Source organism: Bos grunniens, chromosome 1 (genome assembly GCF_055505025.1).
Source record: "Bos grunniens cultivar Pamir isolate PY7600 chromosome 1, Bosgru_T2T1.0, whole genome shotgun sequence".
NCBI classification, from domain to species: domain Eukaryota; kingdom Metazoa; phylum Chordata; class Mammalia; order Artiodactyla; family Bovidae; genus Bos; species Bos grunniens.
Window position 1 is genome coordinate 45,662,501 of NC_141165.1, and position 27,853 is coordinate 45,690,353.

Sequence of the window (27,853 nt, forward strand, 5' to 3'; positions counted from 1 at the left end):
TGTAGCCTGCCAGGCTCCTCTGTCCATTCCCAGGCAAGAATACTGGAGTGGGTTGCCATTTCCTTCTCAAGGGGATCATCCTGACCCAGAGACTGAACCCTCATCTCCTACATTGGTAGGCAGATTCTTCACCACTGAGCTTTTTAAACTTTACCACTGTCTTTTTATACTTCAAAAGACAATCATAAACTCATCCTAAATTCATCATCACTACCAGAATTAAGAACTCTATTACCAATAGTAATAAAGAGCTCTTATTACGAATAGTACCAGTGTTATTTTTGATAATGGCAATTTTACACTGTTTCTTAGTTTTTAGGAAAGTTAAAAAACAAAAAGAAAACCAAAACACAAAAAAACAGAAAACATTACAGGGCTATGTGTTATGCTCATGTAGAAAGAAGGGGAAATCTATAGGATTAACAATTTCCTACAGGACAAACTTTAAACTCTTACTGGTAGCAATTAAACAATTCAGTCAACAACCTTCAATTTGGTCACAACCTTTCTTTCAGCACCATTTCCCAAAAGCAGATGCCACAAACCAGTGCTTCAGGAATTTGGAACACTGTATGTACTGTCTTGTATCTTTTGGTACTTTGCTGCTTCACTGTATTTTCAGCTCGTGTTTGGTGGCTTATGGGAACTTTACTTACCCACATCATGAAATCTTATTCAGCAAGGGCAAATGTAAAGCCTGACTCTCACAAGTTCTTTTTGAGGGCTGGAATTGGCTTTAATCACAGAAGGCCCTTTGAACTCTGTCACTTAGCCCACTCACTAATGTTTGAATGGATTAACCCTGTTCCATTCATCAGAAGACTAGATGAGATAGAAACAGGGTCTTGGTATAAGAGTAAGGGTAGGAATGGACTAGAAAGCATGGAGCTAGAAATCTCAATCTAACAAAAGACAAAAGGAAAATTATAGTCAGGCTGGGTTCATGCATTCACACCAGCCAGACTTTTAAAAAATGTGCACCTATTATTATGCAAGCACCAAGGTATCCCTAGACTCAGAGTTTTGTTTGCTCTTACACAACAATGTTTATTGGATGAGCTGCCTTTCCCTAATCACTTCAGAATACAGATCAATTATGACTGCTTTAATGTAATCATTCTGGCTGAAGCTCATGTTAGCAGAACAGATAACTTACCTCCGATCATCTCCCATAATATGATTTCCAGTTCATTAAATAACGGTTCTAACACACACAGTCACACACACTGTCGAAAGGATTTATAAACGTACAATAAACCCAACAGCACAATAAATACACTACCTGAAAGAGTGACGATTCCCCTGGGTTGAGGCTCAAACCGCAAGTATTTGTTACAAAAGTCGGCAGATTCAAGGGCCAAAAACAAAACATTGCCCAAAAAGTAGCCGGCTGTTTGGCCCACTGAATTACAAGTAGAAGCATAACCCACGTTTTCCCGGGATAACATAGTTAACGCCCAACCATCCACAGCGATGTCCTGGGTGGCTGCCAGGAATTCAAACAAAAAGAAAGTCACAGTGAGAGCAACCACGTCGGGGGTTCGGCCATCTGTATTTCCGAGCAAATGGTCCACTTGAGTAGACAGATATATCATGAAGAATCCCAATATATACTGTGTTGGGACAAGCCAAGATTTACGACGACCAAAGTTCTTAAAGTAAACCGCATCAACCAACGGGGCCCAGAGCAATTTGAGACTGAAAGGCCAAAAGACAAAACTGAAGAACGCTTGATCTGTATAGCTAACATTTTTGCTCTGCAAAATGAGTGGGATGCTTCCCGCCAAGCCCAGTGGAATGCCCTGAAGTACGTAAAGAAAGAGCAACAGCAAAATACTGCTCAATTCCGCCCGGCAGCTCCGTGGGGTTTTTGAGAAATCAACAGTGCTGATATCCCGAAGAAGAGCTTCTTTGTCCCCTTCCCCGCCCACCACCTCCGGAAGATTATCATCCCAGGAGCCCGGCGGCAGAGGACCACTCTTCAAATCTAGAGAGTGGTTGAAAGTCCCTGGCCTTCGTTGCCGACTGCTGTCCTTGTGGGAGACGGTGGGTGACATATCAGAGACGATGCAGAGCCCAGTTTGAGGGGGGCCGGGGCTGAGCGTCTTGGATCCGTCTAGTCCCAGGTCCAAGGCTGTCGCTCTGGACCGGGGTCTCTATGGCTCAGGAAGGGGGGCAGGGCGCGGGTTGATAAGGGCACTTCTTACTGTGGCCCGCAGAGCTGAAGCCGGGAGCCAGTCCGCTGGCTGCAGGCCCAGGCAAAACCCAGGTAGGTGCCCCTTGGAGCGGCGTCAAGGAGCCTGAAGAAATCCCCCGGGCAGTCGCGCCGGGGTCTAGGCTGGAGGACCGGGCCGTGGTGCTGCTATGGAAACGGGCTCCTAGCTGCGGCGAGGCCAAACGGCCAGTCCAGCCGATCCACAGTCCTCTCTCGCCGTCACCAAAAAAGCCGACAGCACTTTCTCCACCGGACACCATAGACATCTGATAACTTCCTGTCTGGAGCTTCAGGAAGTGGTCCTAGTCTCAAATAAGTCCTGAACCCGCCTCCAGGGCAAGCCAATCAGGAGACGCTCTCGTGGCCGAGTTCGGAAACAATGCTCGCTAGGAACCTGAAGCCCCAGTGGCCGAGACCTCTTGGGAGGATTAACGCGAACGCACCCTGCAGCCGGGGCGGGGCATCGCACGAGCTCCGGCGCTGTGAGCGCATGCGACTGTATGGAAAGCGTGGGTCTCGGTCATTGGGCCCCTGCAGGCACGTGGGGGCGGAGTCAGCTAGGCCTGTGCGGATAGCCGAAGGTTTCTACGGTGCATCCTCTGATTCTCGGCGACTCAGTGAGGGCTTGTCACTAAGCTCAGTTCAGTTTAGATGCTCAGTCGTGTCCGACTCTATGCGATCCCGTGGACTGCAGAACGCCAGGCCTTCTGTCCTTCACCAACTCCCGGGGCTTGCTCAAACTCCTGTCCATCCAGTCGGTGATGCGATCCAACCATCTCATCCTCTGTCGTCCCCTTCTGCCTTCAACCTTTCCCAGCATCAGGGTCCCTTCCAATGAACCAGTTCTTCTCATCAGGTGACCAAAGTATTGGAGCTTCAGCTTCAGCATCAGTCCTTCCAATGAATATTCAGGACTGATTTAGTCACTAGGCTGGAGGTGGGCAAAGCCCAAACAATGGCTGGGTATTTTGTGATACTCCTGCTTTCATGGGCCGGGTAGAAACAGTGAGGAGAAGGATTGCGTTTATGGAATTTATTTAGCAGGCAGAGACGGTTTGTGCCCTCCAGAGGGTAAAAAATAGTCCTGGCTAAAAGGCTAAGCGCCTTCCTTACAATACCTCCTTATTCCTGGAATGAATGAAACTGCTCAAGGCGCGCTAGCTTTCTTCCTAGTCTGTTTTTCAAAGTGGGGGAAGAAGTTTAGGGGAACTGGTGTCTGCATAACTAGTTAAATTGGATAGATTGGAATGATTCCTTATCGTTCTATTTTTTAGTTACTGTAAAATATCTAGTAAAAACCAAATATTAAAATTTTGTTTCTTGTTAACAGGTGTGCGTTGTTGAAATGATCACGGAGAACTTAATCTTGAGCAACCTGTAGCGCCTATTTGCAGGTCTGGAATAGAAACGCAGACTGGAACACCAGTGGTAGCCACAGGGGGCAAGGAGAGGGTGGGATGAATTGGGAGATTAAGTTTTACATAAATACACTATCAAGTGAAGTGGGAACCTGGTGTATAATACAGGGAACTCTGTTTAGTGCTCCCTGAGGACTAAGGTGGGTGGGATGGGGTGGGGGGAGGGAGGTCCAAGAGGGAGAGTATATATGTATACATATAGCTGATTCATTTCATCCTACAATGGTAACTTAACACAACGTTGTAAAGCAATTATAGTCCAATAAAAAACTAGGTTACATATACCAAAAAACCCCCCACAAAACTAAATCCTAAAATTAAAGAGGGATTTCCCTGGTGGTTTAGTGGTTAGGGCTCTGCACTTTCACTTGGGTGACCCAGCTTTGTTCCCTGGGCAGGGAACTAAGATCTGGTAAGTCCCGTGGCTTGGCCAAAAAGAAAAACATATAATTCAAGATAAACATACTAAATCTTACACCATTTAAGAGAGAAAGCATCTTATTGTTGGCCTCTTCCATATATAAATGTTGACATTTTGACAACTGTTTATCTCAAAATTATTCAGGGAAGAAAAAGTTTGGATTCCTGAAGATGGACCTTAAATTTGAATTAAAAAGTTACACATTTATTAAATGTAACCTATAGTTTACACATGAAACCAAGCTATACAAATAATGCATTTCTGAAGACTAACATTCTGTAATGTTTCGGGAAAGTTTTGGCAGAGATGGTAGTTGTTAGGTGAAATTCCATTTGTAAGCATCAAAGGTCTATGTACTTGCTGAGAATTTTTTTTAAGTACTTAGGCATATTAAGTTAAAAGTAAATACTTGCTGAATAGTGAATTATGTAATAGAAAGTTTAATACTAAGCTAGTAAGTATGGAAGTGGAAATTATTTCCATTTCAAGACTAATTTTATAACATATTACAAATTCCCATTCATATTGTCAGCATCCATTTAGATTTACATGTTGCAGAATAGCTATCTGTGTGTGTGTGTGCTTTTTATCTTGCCCATAAGTTCTTGGTATAATCATGATTAAATTCTATTCAATTTTTATATGGTTAGAGAATTTCTTTCATTATTTTTAAAAAACTGGATGTATAGGTAAACTGAATCCTTGCATGTTCAAAAAATGTAGTTGTTGACTTCCAACTTCTACTATTACTGATAAGGAAGAAATATTCACCTGATTTTATTTCTTTTGTAAATAGGTTGTTCTTTCTGTCTGATACTTGTTTTTTTCTTAATTTCTAGATGTGCCTTTTATAAAATAAATCATAATCCTTTCTGGTTATATTCATTATCTATTGCTGAGTAACATATTACCTCAAAACTCAGCACTTTAAAAGAGTAAACATTTTATCTCACAGTTGTTGGCTAGGAGTTCAGAAATGGTTTAGCTGGGTGTTTCTGGCGTGGTATCTCTCACAAGGTTGCAGTGAGATGTCAGCTGGGCTGTCAATCATCTGAATGCTTGACGGGCTGGAGAATCCATTTCCAAGATGGCACACTCATATGGCTGTTGGAAGGAGGCCCCAGTTCCTTGCCATGTGAAGCTCCCTGTAAAACTGGTTAGATAGTTTTCCAACATGGTGGTTGGTCTCCTGCAGAAAAGGTGGTCTAAGAGAAAGAGGAAGGAAGAAGTTACAATGCTTTTATGACTCAGTCACAAATGTCACATACTGTCACTTTTTTAAAAATCTCTACTATATTCCATTCATCAGAAGCAAGTCATAAAGTCCAGCCAACACTCAAGAGAAGGAGAATAAAGCTCCACCTCTTGAAGAGAGACTTCCCTGGGGCTCAGGCAGTAAAGTGTTTTTGAAGGGAAGCATGTCAAAGGATTTGTAAACATAGTTTAATCTGTCACACTGGGAATCAGTGAATCATTTCAATCTGAAGATAAAAATCTTCCAGTTCAGTGAAGTTTTCTTGTATTATTAAAAAAAAAATTACATGTAATAATTTATCTGTAGGTTTTTAAGGGTTTTAAAAGTTGCGACATTCTCATGAAGGAAAGGTGCAATTTTGGCTTAATTCAAGTGTAGGTACCAATAGAAGGACTTTGATATATTATAAATCATTTGAATTATAATTTGCTATTGTATTTGTCATCTAACCCATAAATCCTATAGGTTGCAGAGTTAATATTAACTATATTTACATATATTAAATATTTATATATTAATTTATAACTATTTATATTATTATTGTTGTTAATATAACTAACCTCAGCATACCAACTCTGTAATACCTACACCTACTCTGATACTGTATTCAGTACCTCTGATACCAATATTGTTACTGATGTTTCCTAGAGCCTCAAAGAAACTCTAGGAACGTCAAGGGTAAAAAAGAACATAGACTACTGAAATATGCTATAGGCCAATTATTTTTTTAGATATTCAGATGCCATAACAAAATATACTGAAGTCTGTTAGGCCAAGAAATTCAATAGCAATTGGTACTAGTGGATTATTATAAACAAAAAATTTGTGTCTTGTTAATGTAAGCCCTCAGAACTATTCTTGTGTGTACAGATAGCTTTTGTGTACTTATTATATCAACTGTGACCTGTGTGGACAAGTCATCCTGCATTTCTAAGTAGTCAAAACAAGTCTTTTAGTAATATATTGTTTTTTAAAGTCCAGTAAACCTGTCAGGAGGAATCCAGACATAGGTGTCTACTCTGACTATAAGTTTCTAATCTAAAACATGTGGTCATACTGGCTATGACTCAACACTCACGCACAAGCACAAACCAAGAAGTTCAACAACTAATATTAATTTGTTGTCTAAAATAATCCAAAATAATACAATTGCTTTTGACTATTTTCAGGCCAACCAATAGAGCCATATAATAGCTAATACATCTTGAACCCATCAAAAAGAAAAGATGAAATGATTACTCTTTTATTTTAAAGGCCACTTGGTTAGGCTTCCCTGGTGGCTCAGAGGTTAAAGCATCTGCCTGGAATGCGGGAGACCCAGGTTCGATCCCTGGGTTGGGAAGATCCCCTGAAGGAGGAAATGGCAACCCACTCCAGTACTCTTGCCTGGAGAATCCCATGGAGGGAGGAGCCTGGTAGGCTACAGTCCATGGGGTCCCAAAGAATTGGACATGACTGAGTGACTTCACTTTCACTTTCACTTGGTTACCTGAAGTTGATCAAACTGGTCTTTGATACTTAGTCCCCTGATTATGTACAGGCTAGCTAAAAAATACAAAATAGTTTCTAAACGTCTCATATATTTATGATTGTCCTCATTATTCCATTTTCCACAATCTGCCAGAGGTTTAAACGTTATAGCATGGCTATCCAGATCTGACATTCAAATGATGATACTGAATCAAAGAGTCCAAAGCCATCTTGGTCAATTCCTTTTCATTTAGAAGCTGAATTCTGACCAAAAGCATGTTGAGGGTGAAGGATGGGTCAGGAAATTCTAATATAAGATATGGTGCAATCTTGGTGTAAGTAACGTGTAATATAATGCCAGATATTATGTATAGTAAGCCAGCTGGTCATACATTATGTATATTTCACATTAAGTATCTAAACTCTTAAGGCTTTTTAGAGCTTCCAACCCTAATGTCTTCCCTCAACTTGATATGGCAGTTTTAAAACTTAGCTTCCAAATTCTTTATCACTTCTCCCTTTGAGAAGTAGAATCTATGTCCCTTTCCTTGAATCTAGGCTCTATGAACAATAGAATACAGATTAAGTGATGCTGGGATAATTTCCAGGCTCAAGTCTTAAGGAACTGGTAGTTTTTGCTTTCTGTCTTTTGAGATAATCACTCTTAGAATTGAATTCCATGCACCTGGAAGGGAACTAAGGCTCATGGCTCTCAGCTTTGGCTGAGCTCCCACTCAACAGCATCAGCTTGACAGCTGTGTGTGTGAGCCATCTTAAAATGGAATCTTCCAGCCCCAGGTTGAGCTGCCCTTGCAGCCATCACATGGAACAGAGGCAAGTCTTCCCCACTAAAGTGAAAAAAGTGAAGGTGTTAGTTGCTCAGTCGTTTTGACTCTTTGTGACCTCATGGGCTGTAACCTGCATCTCCTGCATTGCAGGTGGATTCTTTAATGTCTGCGCCACCAGGGATGTCCACAGTTAAGTCACGCCCAAATTTACTGTTTACTCATCATAAGGCCTTGTGGTAGTCTTCCTGTCTGACAGACAGACATTTTCCTACACATCTGGGAGCACTCCCCCGACAGGCTCAGCAAATGTGGAACAATTGTCACCACTACTATGAAAATAAGGCGGCTACTGCGGGGGACTTTCAGCCAATACTGTCGAGAGCAGCTGCTCTTTTTACATACTGAGGGCCCCTTACTCACTTCTGTTAAGTGAGTAAAGGGAGTAAAAGGGAGTAAAACTCCCTTTTCTTTGGGAAACTGGCCTTCCTTGATTGGTGCGTTTTGACAAAGCTAGTGAAACTGCCAATGTAAAACCCTCCTGGCTGCTGCTAAGTCGCTTCAGTGTATCCGACTCCATGCGACCCCAGAGATGGCAGCCCACCAGGCTCCCCATCCCTGGGATTCTCCAGGCAAGAACACTGGAGTGGGTTGCCATTTACTTCTCCAATGCATGAAAGTGAAAAGTGAAAGAGAAGTCGCTAAGTCGTGTCCGACTCCTAGCAACCCCATGGACTGCAGCCTACCAGGCTCCTCCATCCATGGGATTTTCCAGGCAAGAGTACTGGAGTACTGGAGTGGGGTGCCATTGCCTTCTCCAAAACCCTCCTGGAGGTAGCCATAATTCTTTATTGCCTTCAGTTGCCTGACTCCATCCTCTGTTACTTACACTTGAATAATCTTAAGCGTGAACACAGGGTCTACACTAGGCCTGTCAGAGTCGTGTGGATTTGCTAAAATTTACCAACCAGGCTCATACTTATAACACTGATGACCATTTAGCTTCTTTCTGGTTTGATGATTTGTTTTCTCAAAACTCCCCCAAATACACATGTAAAATGTAAAATATATATCAATATTATCAATAGTATAAATATAAAACACACACATATATTTTAAAGTTAAATTTCTGGGTTGAAATATATATTTAAAATGTAAAGTATAATATTGCCAAATGGTCCTCCAAAAAGTTTTATACTAATGTATAATGTTTAGCTGTGATTAATTGTATCTGCTTGCCCCTCATCAACCTTTGTATTTCAGACTTGTCAGTGTACACCAATATGAGAGCACCAAAATGTGATGCTATTTTTAATTGTTTTCTATTAATGATAAAAGCATATGTTCACCTTGGGAACTCCCTGGCAGTCTAGTGAATCGAACCCCCCAGAGGTCAGGGTTCAGTCCATGGTCAAGGAAGCCAAAAGCAAAGAACAACGAAAATACATATTTTTATATCAATTTTTTAAAAATTTTATTTCTTTTTTCCTATGACTTAGGGCTGAAGTTCTCAAAAACAAGGTATTAATTACATCAAAAAAGTTACTTATTATATTATTGATATTTACTTTTAAAAATTATTTATTTATTTAATTGTAGCATGTGGGATCTAGTTCCCTGACCAGGGATTGAACTCAGGCCCCCTGCATTGTGAGTAAGGAGTCTTAGCCACTGGACCACCAGGGAAGTTCCCTGTTATTTACTTTTACCAACAAAAAAAATGTCGCTCACCATCTAGTTGTACAAGAATGAAGTCCCTAGCCACTGAAGTTGCTGACCTTTGACATACCCTGAAAGGAGTTCAGGGTGAAGATCAAGAATGAGGCACTCTCTGCTCGGGAAAACTGGCAGAACAGACCTTCTCATAGTAAGCTATTTTCAGGAGAAGATTTTATGACTCAAATTTCTTGCATGTTCTCATGTCTAGAAAAGCTCTAAAATCATTAAGGGAGACATCAGCTCCTCCTGACTAGCAGCAACCTTCTACTTGGATGTTTACTCAATTGCATATACTTTGCCAAAATCACGTATACACTGATCTCTCCCTTACCTCTTCCTAGTGGTTCATCAGAACTCTCTGAGAGACTGTCTCTTGGGCTATAGTCTTCAATAAGTTCCCAAACAGAACTGAACTCACAGCTGTCACACTGTGCTTTCTTTACTTTTTTAGTTGACACTATCAATTTTTATTCTTTTGCCAGTATCCTGTTTTTCCATTTGGAAGCTTGTGGAGTTTTCCTTTGTTTTTGGAGTTCAGAATTTTCACCATGTATGTTTTTCTGTTAATCTTATTCAACATTTATTAGGTCTTTTTGAACAAAGTTTAGAATTTTTCATGAATTTAGGGAAATTTTCTTTTATAATACATTTGATTTTTCCTTTCTTTCTTTCCTCTTCATTAACTCTTCCTGGAAATCCAGTTGTTTACTGGATTTCTCTCTTTAGCCTTCTTGTTACTGAAAGTAGGGTCTGGGTGCTCGCTGCTCGAAAGCCAGTAAAGAAGCCAGATTGGTGAAAAGAAAAATTTGCTTTCTTTCAGACAACCAGGGTAGTGGTCGGGGAAGAGACACATGTCTGTCCAAAGGCCGACTCTGCCTATCCTCAACAATTAGGAGACGAGCTTTTATAGATGGAGTGGGCTACAGGCAGAAATAGCAGTCAGCTCAGACAGTCACCTTAGTCTGACCAGAGTCATCTTGATTATTTTAAGTAGAGTTAATCTTCAGCTACAGGGTCAGTTTGTTTCCATTTCTTTGAGGTCGATTCTTGGAATTGTGGCAGCTTATATCATGGCTACAGTCTGGTCATGTAGTTAACATCTCACTTGGTGGAGGTTTCAGTATCCATAAGATGGCTCATGGGATATGGCTCAGAATATTATCTATAGCCCTTGAGAAAGAACTAAAGGTCCTTGATCTTGCTTATTGACCAAACTATTATCGCATTGTCCTTTCTGACTGCTTTTCTTTGCTTTTGCATTTTCTCACTTCTCTGATTAAATTTATTCTTTGGCTAAAGTTTTTCCACAGACAAAAGGCAAGTGGAGGACATGCGTGGGGGTGGGGGTGGCAAGGACCATAAGGTCCTGCTCCATTTCATTCTCCCGCAATGTTCCCTTTTCTTTTTGCTTTATGTTACTAGAAACTTCCAAACTAGGTCTATCCAAAACAAATGGGAATTACATAATCAAAATCTGTGCATTTTGCCAGGGATTAGGGAGAGGGAGGAATGAGTAAGGGGAGCACAGTGACGCTTAGTAGAGTGAAACTACTCTTACGATACTGTATGATAGTTATATGTCACTGTTTTTGTCCAAACCCATAGAATGTGTGACACCAACATGAACTATGAACTGTGGGTGATACTGATGTGTCACGAATGTACCAGTCTGTGGGCAATGCTGATTATGGGGGAGACTATGCATGTGTGGGGCAAGGGGCATGTAGGAAATGTATTTGTGTTCTGCTCAATTCAGCTGTGAAAAAATAAGCCTATTTTTTAAAAACTGCATTTCAAAATGATGTAAACTTATTAGGAAAATGACTATAGAAAGCTATTTGCATGGGGATTGGGAAGGATGAAGGTTTGATAAATTAAGAATAGTAGATTACCAATAACTACTGATGTTTGGTAATACTGAAATTCATTATACCATTCTGTTTATTTCATACATGTTCAAGATTCTAGGTAATGAAAAGTAAGAAAAACAAACAAAAAATTGGTTAACTAATGTTCTGCTCCAAAATCACTATGGACAGTGAGGACAGCCGTGCTGTCCAAAGACGCTGCTTGGAAAAAAAGTTGATGGACCTAGACGGCGTATTGAAAATCACTTTGCCAACAAAGGTCTACCTAATCAGAGCTATGGTTTTTCCAGTAGTCATTTACAGATGTGAGAGTTGATCATAAAGAAGGCTGAGCACTGAAGAACTGATGCTTTTGAACTATGGATGGTGCTGGAGAAGACTCTTAAGAATCCCTTGGACTGCCAGGAGATTCAAACCAGTCAGTCCTAAAGGAAATCAACCCTGAATATTCATTCAAAGGACTGTTGCTGAATCTCCAATACTTTAGTCACCACATGCAAAGAGCCAACTCATTGGAAAAGATTCTCGTGCTGGGAAAGATTGAAGGCAGGAGGAGAAGGGGGCAACAGAGGATGAAATGGTTGGATAGCATCACCAACTTAATCGACATGAGTTTGAGCAAACTCTGGGAATTAGTGAAGGACAGGGAAGCCTGGCGTGCTGTGGTCCATGGGGTCTCAAAGGGTCGGACACGACTGAACGACTGAGCAACAACAGTTCAGTTCAGTTCAGTTCAATCGCTCAGCACTGTCCGACTCTTTGCGACCCCATGAATTGAAGCATGCCAGGCCTCCCTGTCCATCACCAACTCCCAGAGTTCACTCAGACTCACGTCCATCGAGTCAGGGATGCCATCCAGCCATCTCATCCTCTGTTGTCCCCTTCTCCTGCCCCCAGTCCCTCCCAGCATCAGAGTCTTTTCCAATGAGTCAACTCTTCACATGAGGTGGCCAAAGTACTGGAGTTTCAGCTTTAGCATCATTCCTTCCAAAGAAATCCCAGGGCTGATCTCCTTCAGAATGGACTGGTTGGATCTGCTTGCAGTCCAAGGGACTCTCAAGAGTCTTCTCCAACACCACAGTTCAAAAGCATCAATTCTTCGGCACTCAGCCTTCTTCACAGTCCAACTCTCACATCCATACATGACCACTGGAAAAACCATAGCCTTGACTAGACAGACCTTTGTTGGCAAAGTAATGTCTCTGCTTTTCAATATGCTATCTATATTGGTCATACTTTTCTTCCAAGGAGTAAGGATCTTTTAATTTCATGGCTGCAGTCACCATCTGCAGTGATTTTGGAGCCCCAAAAAATAAAGTCTGACACTGTTTCCCCATCTATTTCCCATGAAGTGATGGGACCAGATGCCATGATCTTAGTTTTCTGAATGTTGAGCTTTAAGCCAACTTTTTCACTCTCCTCTTTCACTTTCATCAAGAGGCTTTTTGGTTCTTCTTCACTTTCTGCCACAAGGGTTCTGCTATTTGATCTGTTTCAGAAAACAAAAACAAACTAAGAGCTGTGGAAGACTGGGAAGACCGACCTTAGGAAAAACACAGAAACCACTGCAGTCTTGACAGCAGGAGTTATAGCTATGGATTTTCAGGAAACTTTTCAAAGAACTGCTCCACCCCCAGGCCTTTGGTCTTTGAGCTTCAAATTTTTCCTGGGTTCTATTAAGAAAATTTATACCGCCATCTAGTGGTCTCTTCCTAAAACTTTGGGTGGTTGCAGATTTCTTAACTTTTCTAACTGGAATCTTCAGGATCTTCCTCAGAATTTTTAATTGCTTTTTTTGGCGGGGGCAGGGAGGAGTAAAATTTTAGTGGACAGTTCTATGAGTCTTGACAAATACGAGCCATTTTCCACAAATAGTTATAATAACCACAACCACCATCAAGATGGAATAGTTTTATCACTCTGAAAACTTCTCTGGGCTCATTTGAAATCAGCCTCCCCACCCAGCCCCCAGTCCCTGAAAAACCTTGATGTGTTTGTTTGTTTGTTTTTAATAATTTTATTTATTTATTTTGGGGCTTCCCTGTGGCTCAGTGGTAAAGAATCTGCTTGCCAACGCAGGGGACACGAGTTTGATCCCTGATCCCGGACGATCCCACATGCAGTGGAGCAACTAAGCCATGAGCCTGGCCTGTTGATCATGTGCTAGACAGCCCACGTGCCTCACCTAGTGATGCTCACATGCCTAGAGCCGGTGCTCCACAACAAGAGAAGTCACCGCAATGAAAAGCCAGTGCACCACAGCTAGAGAGTATCCCCTAGAGTAAGTCCGCACAGCAATGAAGACTCAGCATAGCCATAAATAAATAAATATCTTTAAATGTATATATTTATTTTGGGCTTCACTGGGTCTTCATTGCTGTGCAGGCTTTTCTCTAGTAGCAAGTGGGGGCTACTCTCTAGTTGCGGTGGGCAGGCTTCTCATTGCGATGGTTTCTCTTGTTGCAGAGCATGGACTGTAGAGCACATGGGCTTCAGTAGTTGTGGCTCCTGGTCCCTAGAGCACAGGCTCAAAAGTTGTGCTTAGCTGCTCTGAGACATGTGGGATCTTCCTGATCAGGGATGGAACTCACATCTCCTAAATCGGCAGGAGGATTCTTTACCACAGAGCCACCAGGGAAGATCCCCTGATATGTTTTTAATCCCTATAGTTTCACTTTTCCAAAATGTCAATTAAATGGAATCATACAATATGTAGCCTTTAACTCTGACTTCTTTCAGTCCACATAATGCATTGGGATTCATCCATGTTGTTGCCTGTATTGATAGTTCCTTCCTGTGTACCTCCCCCCAGCCCCGCTTTTTTTTTTTTCCTGAGTAACATTTCATTGTGTGAATGTACCAGCATGTGTTTATCCATTCACTAGTTCAAGAACATTTGGATTATTTTCAGATTTTGATGATAAAAGTCACTATAAACCCTTGCATACAGGTTCTTATGTAAATAAAGTTTTCATTTCTTCTGGGCAATTACCTAGGATAGGATTGCTGAGTTGTATGCTATGTGTATGGGCTTCCCTGGTGCCTCAGATCATAAAGAATACACCTACAATGCAGGAGAACTGGGTTCGATTCCTGGGTTGGGAAGATCCCCTGGAGGAGGGCATGGCAACTCACTCCAGTATTCTTGCCTGGAGAATCCCCATGGATAGTGGAGCCTGGCAGGCTGCAGTCCATGGGGTCGCAAAGAGTTGGACCTGACTGAGTGACTAAGCATAGCAGAGCATGCTATGTGTATATTTAACTTTACAAGAAACTGCCAGTGTTTTTAAAGTAGTTGTATCATTTTGCACTCCTGTCAGAAACATTTTTTCTCTGCTTATTACCTTCTACCTATTTATCCAGTATTGCCATACTTAAATTTTTTCTTCTCTCATTTTATGGAATTTATTTAATTGATGTGTAATGGGACCTGAGTGTACTAAGTAATTTGAGTGTGTAGCTAGGTTTGAGAACCACTGTTTTAAAGAACTGACTAGAGAAGAAGGAATGGAGGAGACTGGTAGGCTGCAGTCCATGGGGTCTCTAGGAGTCAGACACGACTGAGCGACTTCCCTTTCACTTTTCACTTTCATGCATTGGAGAAGGAAATGGCAACCCACTCCAGTGTTCTTGCCTGGAGAATCCCAGGGACAGAGGAGCCTGGTGGGCTTCTGTCTATGGGGTCACACAGAGTCGGACACGACTGAAGCGACTTAGCAGCAGCAGCAGTACTGCCTATTTTGGGCTTCCCAAGTAGCTCAGTGGTAAAGAATCCACTGAGTGGATGCAATAAAGTGTCAACGCAGGAGATGCTGGTTTGATCCCTGGATCAGGAAGATCCCCTGGAGAAGGAAATGGCTACCCCCTCCAGTATTCTTGCCTGGAAAAGCCCATGGACAGATGAGCCTGGCAGGCTACAATCTATGGGGTTGCAAAAGAGTGGGACATGACTTAGCAAGTAAACAACAACAACTGCCTATTTTGTGAATTTTGTCTGCACCTTTCTCACTCAGGTCTTGGTAATTTTTATTTTATTTATTATAATGTGCTGCATATATTTTAGAAATTAACATACCTGTTCTTCTCTGTTAAAATTTTCCTACTTGTTGTCATGTTCTAATGTACATGGTCTTAAAAATTAGGACAGAGAATATAGTGAAAGTGCTAGTCACTCAGTCATGTCTGACTCTTCATGACCCTAAGGATTGTAACCAGTCAGGCTCCTCTGTCCATGGAATTATCCCGGCAAGAATACTGGCGTGGGTTGCCATTCACTTCTCCAGGGGATTTTTCCAACCCAGGATTTGAACCCAGGTCCCCTACATTGCAGGCAGAATCTTTATTAGTTGGGTACCCACAATTTGCTAGGCAGTGGAAGTGATGAAATTCCAGCTGAGCTATTTCAAATCCAGAAAGATGATGCTATGAAAATGCTGCACTCAATATGCCAGCAAATTTGGAAACTTCAGCAAAGGCCACAGGACTGGAAAAGGTCAGCTTTCATTCCAATCCCAAAGAAGGGCAATGCCAAAGAATGTTCAAACTACTGCACAATTACGCTCATTTCACATGCCAGCAAGGTAGAAGAACTGATGCTTTTGAACTGTGGTGTTGGAGAAGACTCTTGAGAGTCTCTTGGACTACAAGGAGACCCAGCCAGTCAATCCTAAAGGAAATCATCCCTGAATATTCATTGGAAGCACTGATGCTGAAGCTGAAACTCCAATACTTTGGGCACCTGATGCAAAGAACTGACTCATTGGAAAAGATTCTAGTGCTAGGAAAGATTGAGGGCAGGAGGAGAAGGGGACGACAGAATGAGATGGTTGGGTCACTAACTGGATGGATACGATTTTGAGTAAGCTCCGGGAGTTGGTGATGGATAGGAAAGCCTGGCGTGCTACAGTCCATGGGGTTGCAAAGAGTTGGACACGACTGAGCGACTGAACTGAACTAAATGTATCACAATGAGCATATAATGAGGCTCAAGCTCCATTGGAAGTCAAATCTGCCATCTTGGACCTAGTTGGTTTTAACTAGGTTTTGTCATGTCCTACAGTGTCAGACTTTATCTTTCTGGGCTCCAAAATCACTGAAGATGGTGACTGCAGCCATGAAATTAAAAGATCCTTACTCCTTGGAAGAAAAGTTATGACCAACCTAGATAGCATATTGAAAAGCAGAGACATTACTTTGCCAACAAAGGTCCGTCTAGTCAAGGCTGTGGTTTTTCCAGTGGTCATGTATGGATGCGAGAGTTGGACTGTGAAGAAAGCTGAGCGCCGAAGAATTGATGCTTTTGAACTATGGTGTTGGAGAAGACTCTTGAGAGTCCCTTGGACTGGAGGGAGATCCAACCAGTCCATTCTGAAGGAGATCAGCCCTGAGATTTCTTTGGAAGGAATGATGCTAAAGCTGAAACTCCAGTACTTTGGCTACCTCGTGCGAAGAGTTGACTCATTGGAAAAGACTCTGATGCTGGGAGGGATTGGGGGCAGGAGGAAAAGGGGATGACAGAGGATGAGATGGCTGGATGGCATCACTGACTCGATGGACGTGGGTTTGAGTGAATTCTGGGAGTTGGTGATGGACAGGGAGGCCTGGGGTGCTGCGATTCATGGGGTCGCAAAGAGTCGGACACGACTGAGCAACTGAACTAAACTAAACTAAATGGCTATGTCATTCTTCTAAAGGTTGTGCCCTGCCCTTTTCAGTCCTGTTTCAGATTCAAGCTCTGGATGTAGAGCTTGTTACTAGGAAAATGTAGGAATTCAAAAACAGCAAGCTCTTGGTTACAAATTAAGCCCATAATATATGTGAAACTGAGATCCCTTAAAACCAGGTTCCCCTGTCAAATTTATGATTAACCTCTCTACCCACAACTTGATTCCCTTTCTTGTCCCACTCCTGATCCCCCTCAAGATTGAGGAGTATTAAAGAAAAAGGGGGGATTGAAACTGAGCAGCATCCTGGGGGCCCTCCCAAGTATAGTACAAAGTCCCTTCATGTCCCCAGTTCTTTTTTGTAGAAAAAAAACAAAAAGGCTTTGTCCTCCTAGACCTTCCCTGAATTCCAAAGAGCAGACTGGAGCAGTTACTAATCAAGGAAGTGAAGGAAACAAAGGAAAATCAGTCAATAAACAATGTTTAGCGATAAAGCTGTCTTAGGTAACAATCTGACACATATTTTCAGTTGTTCTGCAGGACCTAAGACCCCTACCAAGGCAGAGGATTGTGATTACCTTTTGAGCACAAGAAGTAGACCCCAGACTGGTGGAACCAGAAAGCTGATGATCCAGATTCCTGAAACCATCTGTTACCACCAACCAATCAGAAGAAAGTCATGTACCCTGCAGCTCTCACCCTAAATGTTGCCTTTAATAATCTTCCCCTGAAAACCATGAAGTTCAGGTTCTTTGAGGACGGTGGTGGTGGTTTAGTCCCTAAGTGGTGTCCGACTCTTGGTGACCCCATGGACTGTAGCCTGCCAGGCTTCTCTGTCCATGGGATTTTCCAGCAAGAATACTGGAGTGGGTTGCCATTTCCTTCTCTAGGCTTTGAGCATGAGGTTCCTGTTTTCTTTGGGTGGCTTCTGCAGTAAACGCTGTACTTTCCTTTACCATAACTCAGTGTTATAAATTGCCCCTACTGTGTGGTAGGTGAGTAGCCCCAAGTTCAGTTCAGTAACACATGTACAAGTGTTATGATGCCTATTGCCAGAACTCTAAACTCATGGACATTATAAAAGGTGATTTTGATATATGAAAACAGCTTAAAGTCCTAAATTTTAAAATTCCATGTAAAGTGTTATCATCAATTATACAAACCTGAAGAGCTTCATTTTCTTCACCCTTACTGTGAGCTATTTTCTGAGTTACCATGTTTCATTCTTATATTTTCAGTTTTTAATATATGAACACTCCAACAGCAGTGTTATTCACAATAGCCAAGATGTGGAAGCAACCCAAATGCCCATGGACAGTTATATGGATAAACAATAATACGTATATATTTTTCATATAAAATAGAATTTTATTCAGTCTTAAAAAGGAAGGAAATTCTGTCAAATGCTATAACACGGTTGAAACTTGAGGACATTATGCTAAGTGAAATAAGTTGGTCACAAAAAGACAAATACTGTATGATTTCACTTATATGAGGTATTTAAAGTAGTCACATTCATAGAAACAAAAAATGCAATGGTGGTTATCAGAGGCTGAGAGGAGGAAGAAATGGGATGTTGGTTTTTGCAGAATGAAAAGGTTATGGAGGTCTCTCTGTTGCACAACAATGTGAATATACTTAGCACTACTGAACTGTACATTTAAAGATGGTTAAGAAGGTAAATTTTATGTTTTATATTTTTTTAAAACCACTCTGCTGTGGTTAGTCACTCAGTTGTGTCCAACTCTCTGTGACCCCACAGACTGTAGCCTGCCAGGCTCCTCTGTCCATGGGGATTCTCCAGGCAAGAATTCTGGAGTGGGTTGCCATGCCCTCCTCCAAGGGATCTTCCCAATCCAGGGACTGAAGCCAGGTCTCCTGCATGGCAGGCTGATCCTTTATCATCTGAGCCACCAGGGAAGCCCAAGAATACTAGAGTGGGTAGCCTATCCCTTTTCCAGGAGAAATTCCCGACTGAAGAATAGAACACAGGTCTCCTGCATTGCAGGCAGATTCTTTACCAGCTAAACATTCTTTACCAGCCAAGGATTCTTTACCAGTTGAGCTACCTGGGAAGCCCTTTAAAACCACAAATAAATACATAAACAAAGGCTTAACAGGTGGTTCAGTGGTAAAGGATCTGCCTGCCAATACAGGAGACATGGGTTCCATCCCTGAGTGGGGAAGATCCCCTGGAGGAGGAAATGGCAACTTACTCTAGTATTCCTGCCAAGATAATCTCATGGACAAAGGCACCTGGTGGGCTAGTCGCAAAGAGTTGGACACTACTGAGCAACTGAGGCACTATGCATGCACACAAATATATAAGCACTCAGTGAATTTGTGCCGTGAATTTTGTTGAGGATAACCAATTTTTTAAAAATCCACCAAAATCATGGCACTGCAAACAGCTGAAAGAAACAGTGGTAACAGGGCCATCGCTCTGTTTAAAAAGTACCAAGTGATATGTGGGTTTTGAAGATTGTCTGGCAGTGTCTATTTTGAATGTTTAATAAACAATAAAAGATTACAGCTAGCTGACCTGGTTTGAATCTCAGTTCTGTGGTTTACTGGCTGTATAACCTTAGTCTGTCTCTGTTTTCTCAGTCATAAAAGGGCAACAAGCTGATGATAATAGTATCCATCTCCTAGGACTGTTATGAGGATTAAATGAGTTGATATATACAAGAAATTTAGAACAGTGCTTTGGCATATAAAGTGCTATGTAAGATTTACTACTACTGCTGTCAACCACAAATCGGCACTTGCCATCTACCTCTGTAATATTTAAGTCACATGCTGCTGGGAAGGGGCAGTGGCGAAAACTGGCAGCACAGGTCTTCAGATAGATATTTTCACGAGCCAATTTTATGAGTCCAGTTCTTTCATCATCTCATATATACAAAGGCACTAACTCCTTCAAGGTGATGACTTTTCCTCATGACTAAAAGCTTCACAACACTAGCAGAAACCATCTGAAAAAATATATGCTTGATGACATGTATTCCCTGTTCACCAAAATCACATATACACTGACCTTCCCCCCGTCTCTTTGGGACAGTTTCTTAGAGCTGCCTGAGGTGCTGTCTTCTGGCGCTAAAGTCCTCATTTTGCTTCAAATAAAACTTAACTCGCAACTCTTATGTTGTGCATTTTTTCTAAGTTGATACTACTGTTGTTACAGGTTTTCTTCATTAGCAGTTTTAAAAACTTTTCAAAGGCAAAAGTTGTATTCCTCCTTTTCCTAGAGATGAAGAAGAGACAGGATTTGGCGGAATCAATTCTCACCAGGAGACTGTCAGTTCAACTCTAAGAGAAAGGGACGAAAATTTGAGAGAATAGTTGAGACAAAGAGCACGGCAGGGGTAATTAATAAAAATATAGTTATGATAATAGCATTCAAAGATTTGCTTTAATAAAACGTGACATTCAAAAATATGCCTGTATCAAATGTGGGTGGTTATTTCATTACACAGTCATCTGTTGCTTCATGAAAAGATTAATTGTAAGATTTTTAAACAATAAATTTTAAGGAGTATTTTATTTTTTCATTTATTATTTTAAACTTATAGCAAAGTTGCAATAACAGTACAAAGAGCTCCTGTAAACCATTCACTTGGAGTATTCAAGGTTTGCCAACTGACCCAGTAATACCCTATAGCAAAAGATTTCGATCTAGCTGTGTATATTTCACTCAGCTGTCATGTCTCTTTATTTTCCTTCAACCTAGAACAGTTCCTCAGACTGACCTTCATTTTCTAAGATCACTAGCTGATTATATTTTCCAAGCATTGTACCACATTTGCAGTTCTCATGTTCTTCCAGAACCTGGAAGAGCCTTTCGACTTATTCTATGAATACAGTGCAGAGAAATAAACTGTAACTTTCAAGGCTAGACAGAAAAGGTCACACAGTTTCTACGTGGCTCTCACCAGTTCTTTCTGTCTCTGTGTGTGTCTCTTTCACACACACTCATACTCCCTGGAAATCCTGAGCTGACTCATAGGAAATCCAGGTACCATGAACTGTGGTAATGGGGAGATCACAGAGAGAGAGAGAGAGATGCCAGATGGGCTGTAACTGTCCTGGCTCTCAGTTATTTGAGTCTCTCAGTTTAGGTGTTAGAGATGTGTGAAAGCCTTCACATGGTTCTAGCTCCCGGCCTTTGACCACCTTCTTGCCTGGAGAATCCCAGGGATGGGGGAGCCTGGTGGGGTGCCGTCTATGGGGTCGCACAGCATCGGACATGACTGAAGTGACTTAGCAGCAGCAGCAGCAGCTGAGGTCCAGTGGAGCTGCGGACATATTAGGGCAGACAAGAGCTGCTCCTGCTGAATGTGAAAAGTGAAAGTGTTAGTCCCTCAGTCGTGTCCGATTCTTTTCGACCCCAAAGACTGCAGCCCGCCAGGCTCCTCTGTCCATGGGATTCTCCAGGCAAGAACACTGGAGTGGGCTGCCATTCCCTTCTCCAGGGGACCTTCCCAACCCAGGGATCTAACCCATTTCTCCTGCATGGCAGGCAGATTCTTTACCGTTTGAGCCACTTACCCTGCCCAAACCGTAATAAAGTAAATGTTATTTTAAACCATGCTGCAGTCCATGGGGGTGCAAAGAGTTGGATAGGACTGAGCGACTGAACAACAGCAACAGACAATGTTATTTTTTTCAGGTTTTCGGCAAATTTAATACATGTGTCTCAAAAGTCAATGGTGAGGGTAGTCAATAAAATAAAAACAGGCTCATGGGGAGAGGGCCATGGGCACACACAGGGAAGGGCAATGAGTAGGCGAGTTAGCTGGAGCAGGGGGCTGCCCTTCCTTGGCCATTACATCTCATCCAAACCGTAGTCCTCTTCAGGGAAGTCCCCCAATGTCATGACTGATGGCTTGACGAAGGCGCCTACTTGGCCTGGCATTCAAAGTAGTGTTTTCTATTCACGCTGCCATCGTTTTTCCCTAGTGGTTCATCATAGTGGACACCAATCCAGTAGCCAGGTTTGAAATCTGTCAGTCCTACATACATGACGGTGGCCCTGCGAGGGGGCTGCCCAGGTGTCTGCACCTCACAGTGGCTGCCCACAGGGATGGTGCTGGCCTGGGCTGCCTCCTCGATAAGGTGCTGGGAGTTCTCGGCCTCTTGCTGGGCCCGCTCTTCTTCATTGAATCAACCTAGCTTGTTGCGCTTCAGGAAGGAGCGGATTGCGTCTTGCCTCTGTTCATAGGCTTCTTGTGAGATCTCGTATTTCTCCACCTTGGATATGTCCTCATACTCCCCAAGGCAGGCACCGCTGTGGTCAATGACATGGATGCGACAGCTGTCGTCTATGGGGTAGGAGCCCAGCAATGCATCATCCTGATCCAGCTTGCAGCAGAACTTGTCGTAGAACTGGCAGTAGAACAGGTCCATACAGCTCCAATTCCATGCAAGAAGCAGGGCTGCCCACAACAAGCTGTAGTTTACACTCTGCAACCTGGGTTCATTTCTGGCCCCTTTCCTGCGTTGTGGAAGACCCTCCATTTTTTCTTGGTCCCACCCCCAGACAATGTTATTTTAAACCATTAGATTTTAGGGTATTTGTTGCAAAGCAAAGGTAATGGACCAATGATAGACCTGTTAGTTTTTGAAATGTGCCTCCATTTGGTTTTGCCTGATGTTTACTCACCCTTAGGTAACACATTTTAGGCAAACACTACTGAAGTAATACTATGGTTGGCTTACTGCAGCCATCACATGATGCACATTGATTTTTCCACTACTGTTGATGCTAACTTCTATCACTTGAGAAAGGAAGTTCCTCAAGTTTCTCCACTGTAAAGTTACTATTTTCCTTGTATAATTATTGAGACAATGTAAATAAAACCTGTTCTTAATCCTGCATTTTCATCCATGAATTTTACCATCCAGTGATGTTGCTTGTCTGAATCTATTATTTCTATGATGTTTGCCAAATGATGATTTTTTCTAAATTTAATTTTTATTTTACGTTGGTGGATACTTGATTTACAATGTTGTGTTAGTTTCAGGTGGATAGCAAAGTGATTCAGTTATACATATATCCACATATTTCAGATTCTTTTCCCGTATAGGTTATTACAGAATATTGTGTAGAATTCCCTATACAGTCGGTTCATGTTGACTATTTTATATATAGTAGAGTGTACAAATAATGATTTTCTAACTCAATCCTTTGAATTTTACTAGTTGACATTATATTTAAGAAAGTATTTTTTTTCCATTTACTCATTCATTTATCTATATCATTATAGATTGATGGATTCTTAATTTATTCAGAGAATATACTCTGTTTATCATTACTATTTCAGTATACTGCTCCAGATTTGGCCAGTAAAATTCTTTCTAAGTGAATCCTGTATCCCTCTGAAATGTTCCTATCATTCTCTGAGCACTTCCTAACTTTCTTGCACAAAAAGATATTCCTTGTCACTTTATCCCTGCCTCCATCCTGAAATTAGCTATTTCTCCAAGAAGTCCTGATTCCTCTTGCTGGAGACTGCTATTTAGAAACCAGTCTGGGTGTTAGGTTTGCTTGTTGCTACTGGGTTGATATCGTTTCTAGGGCTTTTCTGTGGACAGAAACAAGTGAATGGTAAACATTGTAGAGGGTGGTGAGTAATAATGAAGGACAAAGGGTTACCGGAGCAAAACAGAGGACGAGATATCTAACTCAAAACTTCAGAGTTGTGGGGAGGGGACAGAAATATTCTAGACAAGAGATATTTATGTGCAAAAGGCCCAAGTCAAGAGAGAATGTGTCACATTTAAGGAATGAAGGCAGTTTAATATGGCTAGAGAGTAGAGTGAGAGGGGCAGCGATCAGAGCAGGCTATAAAGTGAATAGGAACTGGCCAAGTCTCCAAGTACCAAGCAAGAAATGCTAGAAGTCTGGAGTTTATCCCAAGAGCAATGGGGAGCTATTAAGATTTTGGACAAAGGATTTATGACCAGATTTAGAACAGCTGTTTCCAGAATTTTTTTTTTTTAAACTCACAAACTGCCAACATTATTTGGATTACAGAGAAAGCAAAGGAATTCCAGAAAAACATCTACTACTGCTTCACTGACTACACTAAAACCTTTGACTGTGTTAATCACAACAAACTGTGGAAAATTCTTAAAGAGATGGGAATACCAGACCACCTTACCTGCCTCTTGAGAAACCTGTGTGCAGGTCAAGAAGCAATGGTTAGAACTGGACATGGAACAACTGACTGGTTCCAAATTGGGAAAGGACTACCACGAGGCTGTATACTGTCACCCTGCTTATTTGACTTATATGGAGAAGTACATCATGTGAAATGCTGGGCTGGATGAGTCACAAGCTGCAATCAAGATAGCTGGGAGAAATATCAACAATCTCAGATATGCATATGATACCACTCTAATGGCAGAAAGTGAAGAGGAAGTAAAAAGCCTCTTGATGAGGGTGAAAGTGGAGAGTGGAGAAGCTGGCTTGAAACTCAACATTGGGAAGAATAAGATCATGGCATCCAGTCCCATAACTTCACAGCAGATAGAGGGGGAAAAGTGGAAGTAGTGACAGATTTTATTTTCTTGGGCTCCAGAATCGCTGTGGACGGTGACTGCAGCTGTGAAATTAAGGGACGCTTGCTCCTTGGAGGGAAAGCTGTGACAGACCTGAATTGCGTATTAAAAAGCAGAGATGACTTTGCCGACAAAGGTCCGTCTAGTCAAAGCTATAGTTTTTCCAGTAGTCATAAGGATGTGAGAGCTGGACACAAAGAAGGCTGAGTGCCAAAGAAGGCTGAGTGCTTTCTAACTATGGAGACGACTCTTGAGAGTCCCTTGGACTGCAAGGAGATCAAACTAGTCTATCTTAAAGGAAATCAACCCTGAATATTCATTGGACGGACTGATGCTGAAGTTGAAGCTCCAATGCTTTGGCCATCTGATTTGAAGAGCTGACTCACTGGAAAAGACCTTGATGCTGGGAAAGACTGAAGGCAGAAGGAGAAGGTAGGGTGGTGCAGAGGGTGAGATGCTTCGATGGTATTACTAACTCAATGGACATAAATTTGATCAAATTCCATGCTATAGTTCATGGGGTTGCAAAGAGTCAGACGTGATTTAGTGACTCAACAACAACCATCCTAAAAGGGTTTTGAAAACCTATGTACTTCCTTCCACATTTTAAGCTTATACCTAATATTCTTCATAAACTTAAGAGTTAATTTTTTTATTAATAGGTTTAAAAATGTTAAATATTTGAAAGATGAAGTGAAATGACCATGGATTATACCTGAAATAAATATTTTATGATACTCACCAGATCTGAAAAGTCATATAAATTTTCTCTCTGTGGATTTTCTGAAATGTTTCTTTTAAAATGTGTTGGTTCCAGCAGGAGGGAGGCTCAGGAGGGTGGGTATATATGTATACTTATGGCTGACTCACGTTCTTGTATAGTAGGAAACAAACAGCATTGTAAAGCAATTAGCCTCCAATTAAAAATAAAATTAAGAAAACTCAAATACAAAAAATGTGTTGGCCCCAAAAACAACACAATTACATTTGTAAGAATCAGCATCTCTAATCTATGTTACCTAAGTTGTTCTGAATTCAGGGCAATCTTCACTCTTAACCTTAATAATCACGTAACAGTATGATAGGACCAGTAACAGAAGGAAGACATTATAGGTTTGAGATACCTCAATTAATCATTAAAAGACTTTCATTTCGGCCAAAAATGGAGTAAGGAACTGGATGTGCCCTTCTGGGAACAACAAAATGTATGCAACAATGGTTTCAAGATACTGGGTATTGAGCAACAAAGGACAGTGATCTCTGAGAGACAGGGCACAAAAGAGATGAGCCCTTAACTGCCCCAGCTTACTGCCTTGAAAATCTCCAGATTAAAGAAATAAAGTTAACCATATCAATAAACATTTAACTGTAAATGATACAAACACTCGAATTAAAGCAAGACCCAATTATATGCTGTCTACAAGAAACACTTCTTAAGCATAAAGACATGAACAGTATAAACAGTTGCAAAAAATATATCATGCCAAGAACCAATCAAGAAAGCAAAGTTCAATATTTTAATACTGGACAAAGTAAATGTCAGCATGAAGAATATTACTAGGGATCTAAAAAATATCATCCTATAACTATAAAGGGATCAATAACGACCCTAAACATTTATGGGGCTTTCGTGGCTCAGATGGTTAAAAATCTGCATGCTATGCAGGAGGCTGGGGTTCGATCCCTGGATCTGGAAGATCCCCTGGAGACAGGAACGGCTACCCACTCTAGCATTCTTGCCTGGAAAATCCCACTGACAGAAGAGACTGGTGGTCTACAGTCCATGGGGTCACAAAGAGTCGGACATGACTGAAGTAACTTAGCACGCATGCAAACATTTATGACCCTAAAAACAGAACTTCAAAGTACACAAAGCAAAAACTGATAGAACTACAAGAATCTGATAAAATCACAGTTATGTTTGGAAATGTTAGTGTCCTTCTTTCAATACTTGATAGAACAAATGAACAGAAAACTAGCAAGAATAGTCTTGAACAAAGCAGTGTTTTGGACTTGAGTTTAGGACCCACTATGACATTGAACATCTAACTGGGGGTATACACTATAATAGGGACCTGGGGCTCAGAAGAGAGAGCTGTCATGATAGAGTCTATCAAAGTGTTTTTAAGCAAGTCTGTGTTTTTAAATAAGTGCCCTAGGGAAAACAGGTGAGCAGTAAGATGAGAAGAGGGCTAGGAATGGAAATACTGAAGAAAACCAATACTTAAGTTTCCTTCTGTAGGAAAGATACAGGAAGAGCGACAAGAAAAGGTGATGGAGAACAATCATGGAGGTGAAAAGACATCTCTGTGGTGCCTTGTAAGGAAATCCATTTTCAAGGAGGAAGGGGTGAACAGAGTCAAAAGTTGCAGAAGACTTAAGCTATAAGGATTTTAGTACATGCTGATGTTCTTAGCCATACCCACAAGTGACCACTAGAATATATTTAAACTAGGCATTATCTAGTACCAGTGAGGTTTAACCAATCCTTATTGCCAGCACATCACATTCCATTCCACTCCAGGTGGATGTTGATGCACTGCTCCTATTGGTTATGACACTGTTCCCTGGTTTGTTTACTCAGACCTATCAACAGAACACAATCTCCATGGCTTTAGACAGTTCAAGTATCCATTTTTCTCCTCAAAAAAAGGTAAATAAAATACTTTCTTTGAGTCTGAGGTCTAGGAAGGTCTTGGGCCTTTTGTTCATGTAAATGTTTTACTAACAACTGGTCTATTCTTTCCCAGATCAGGAGCCTCTTGAGGGAGTAGCACATAATCTCAATGAGCCTCAATTTCCTTATTAGTAAAAGTGTATAAGAACATCAATCTTACTGTACTACTTCCATGGGATTAGTTAGAATAAAACGAGATTTTGGAAGTTTGGGCTGTCTTACTCTAGCCCTTTAATACCTGGACTAGAGTTTGACAGATAGCATGAGCTCAGCAAATGTTGCCTGTATTATAAATGACTAAATATTTGTTAAAGGGCTTTGTAAACTAAAGCTGTTGCAAGTGTTATTATTTATTCACCAATCCTGATTTAGACCCCTAGGTGACCAAATTCAAGGAACTATAATACCTTGCATTGATGGATGCCATGGAGTAGCTGGAAAGACTGCTCCCTCTTCCCCACAAAATATCCAAATAAAAATAAAAACACTGCTGTGCAAACAGAGCTCCTGTCCTCGGGTTCAGTTTTCCATCAGACTGCCGCTCCCAAACCCCTTCCTTTTGAAAATTCTGCACCCGATGTAGAACTTCTGAGGGACCTAAGTGATCAAATATCACTTTTAAGCCCACGGCTGTCACCACGAAACTCTTCAAAGCAGCTTTGGCTTCCTCCATGGGCCGCAACCTGAGATGAGGCCGCACCACCCGGTAAGCGTTCCCCAGAGACCCAGCTTCTCTGGAGGCCTCCTTCTCAGGGCCACAAGTTTTTCACAGCCGTCCAAGGCTGCAGGCCGGCAGGCA

The 27,853-nt window shown here is 41.6% G+C and overlaps 1 protein-coding gene, 1 long non-coding RNA gene, 1 other non-coding gene and 1 pseudogene across 6 annotated transcripts in view; 2 read left to right on the forward strand and 2 right to left on the reverse strand.

Annotated features, from left to right (window-relative positions):
* SLC33A1 (solute carrier family 33 member 1) overlaps positions 1 to 2,498 on the reverse strand; it is a 20,792-nt gene extending 18,294 nt beyond the window's left edge. For 2 of the 3 annotated variants that reach the window (XR_015160584.1, XM_086391485.1), the window contains exon 1: positions 1,283 to 2,498. Coding sequence is in view for 1 of the 3 variants with exons in the window: in XM_086391485.1 (XP_086247611.1) it covers positions 1,283 to 2,057 (775 nt within the window). In the remaining 2 variants the exon portion in view is untranslated. Of the gene's footprint in view, positions 271 to 1,282 lie in introns of those variants that run through there. The other variant, XM_086391496.1, reaches the window with a different exon arrangement.
* Positions 2,499 to 2,667: 169 nt separating this feature from the next.
* Positions 2,668 to 4,933, forward strand: LOC147379369 (uncharacterized). Its single transcript, XR_015160596.1, has 2 exons — positions 2,668 to 3,071; positions 3,546 to 4,933. It is a non-coding gene; the product is annotated as an uncharacterized LOC147379369 (long non-coding RNA).
* Positions 4,934 to 6,579: 1,646 nt separating this feature from the next.
* TRNAS-GGA (transfer RNA serine (anticodon GGA)) lies at positions 6,580 to 6,651 on the forward strand. Its single transcript has one exon. It is a non-coding gene; the product is annotated as a tRNA-Ser (tRNA).
* Positions 6,652 to 21,473: 14,822 nt separating this feature from the next.
* LOC147379371 (tubulin-folding cofactor B-like) lies at positions 21,474 to 27,597 on the reverse strand (annotated as a pseudogene). Its single transcript, XR_015160591.1, has 2 exons — positions 27,462 to 27,597; positions 21,474 to 22,249 (listed from the first exon to the last, which is right to left on the reverse strand). The product of XR_015160591.1 is annotated as a tubulin-folding cofactor B-like (transcript).
* Between the last annotated feature and the right edge of the window lie 256 nt (positions 27,598 to 27,853).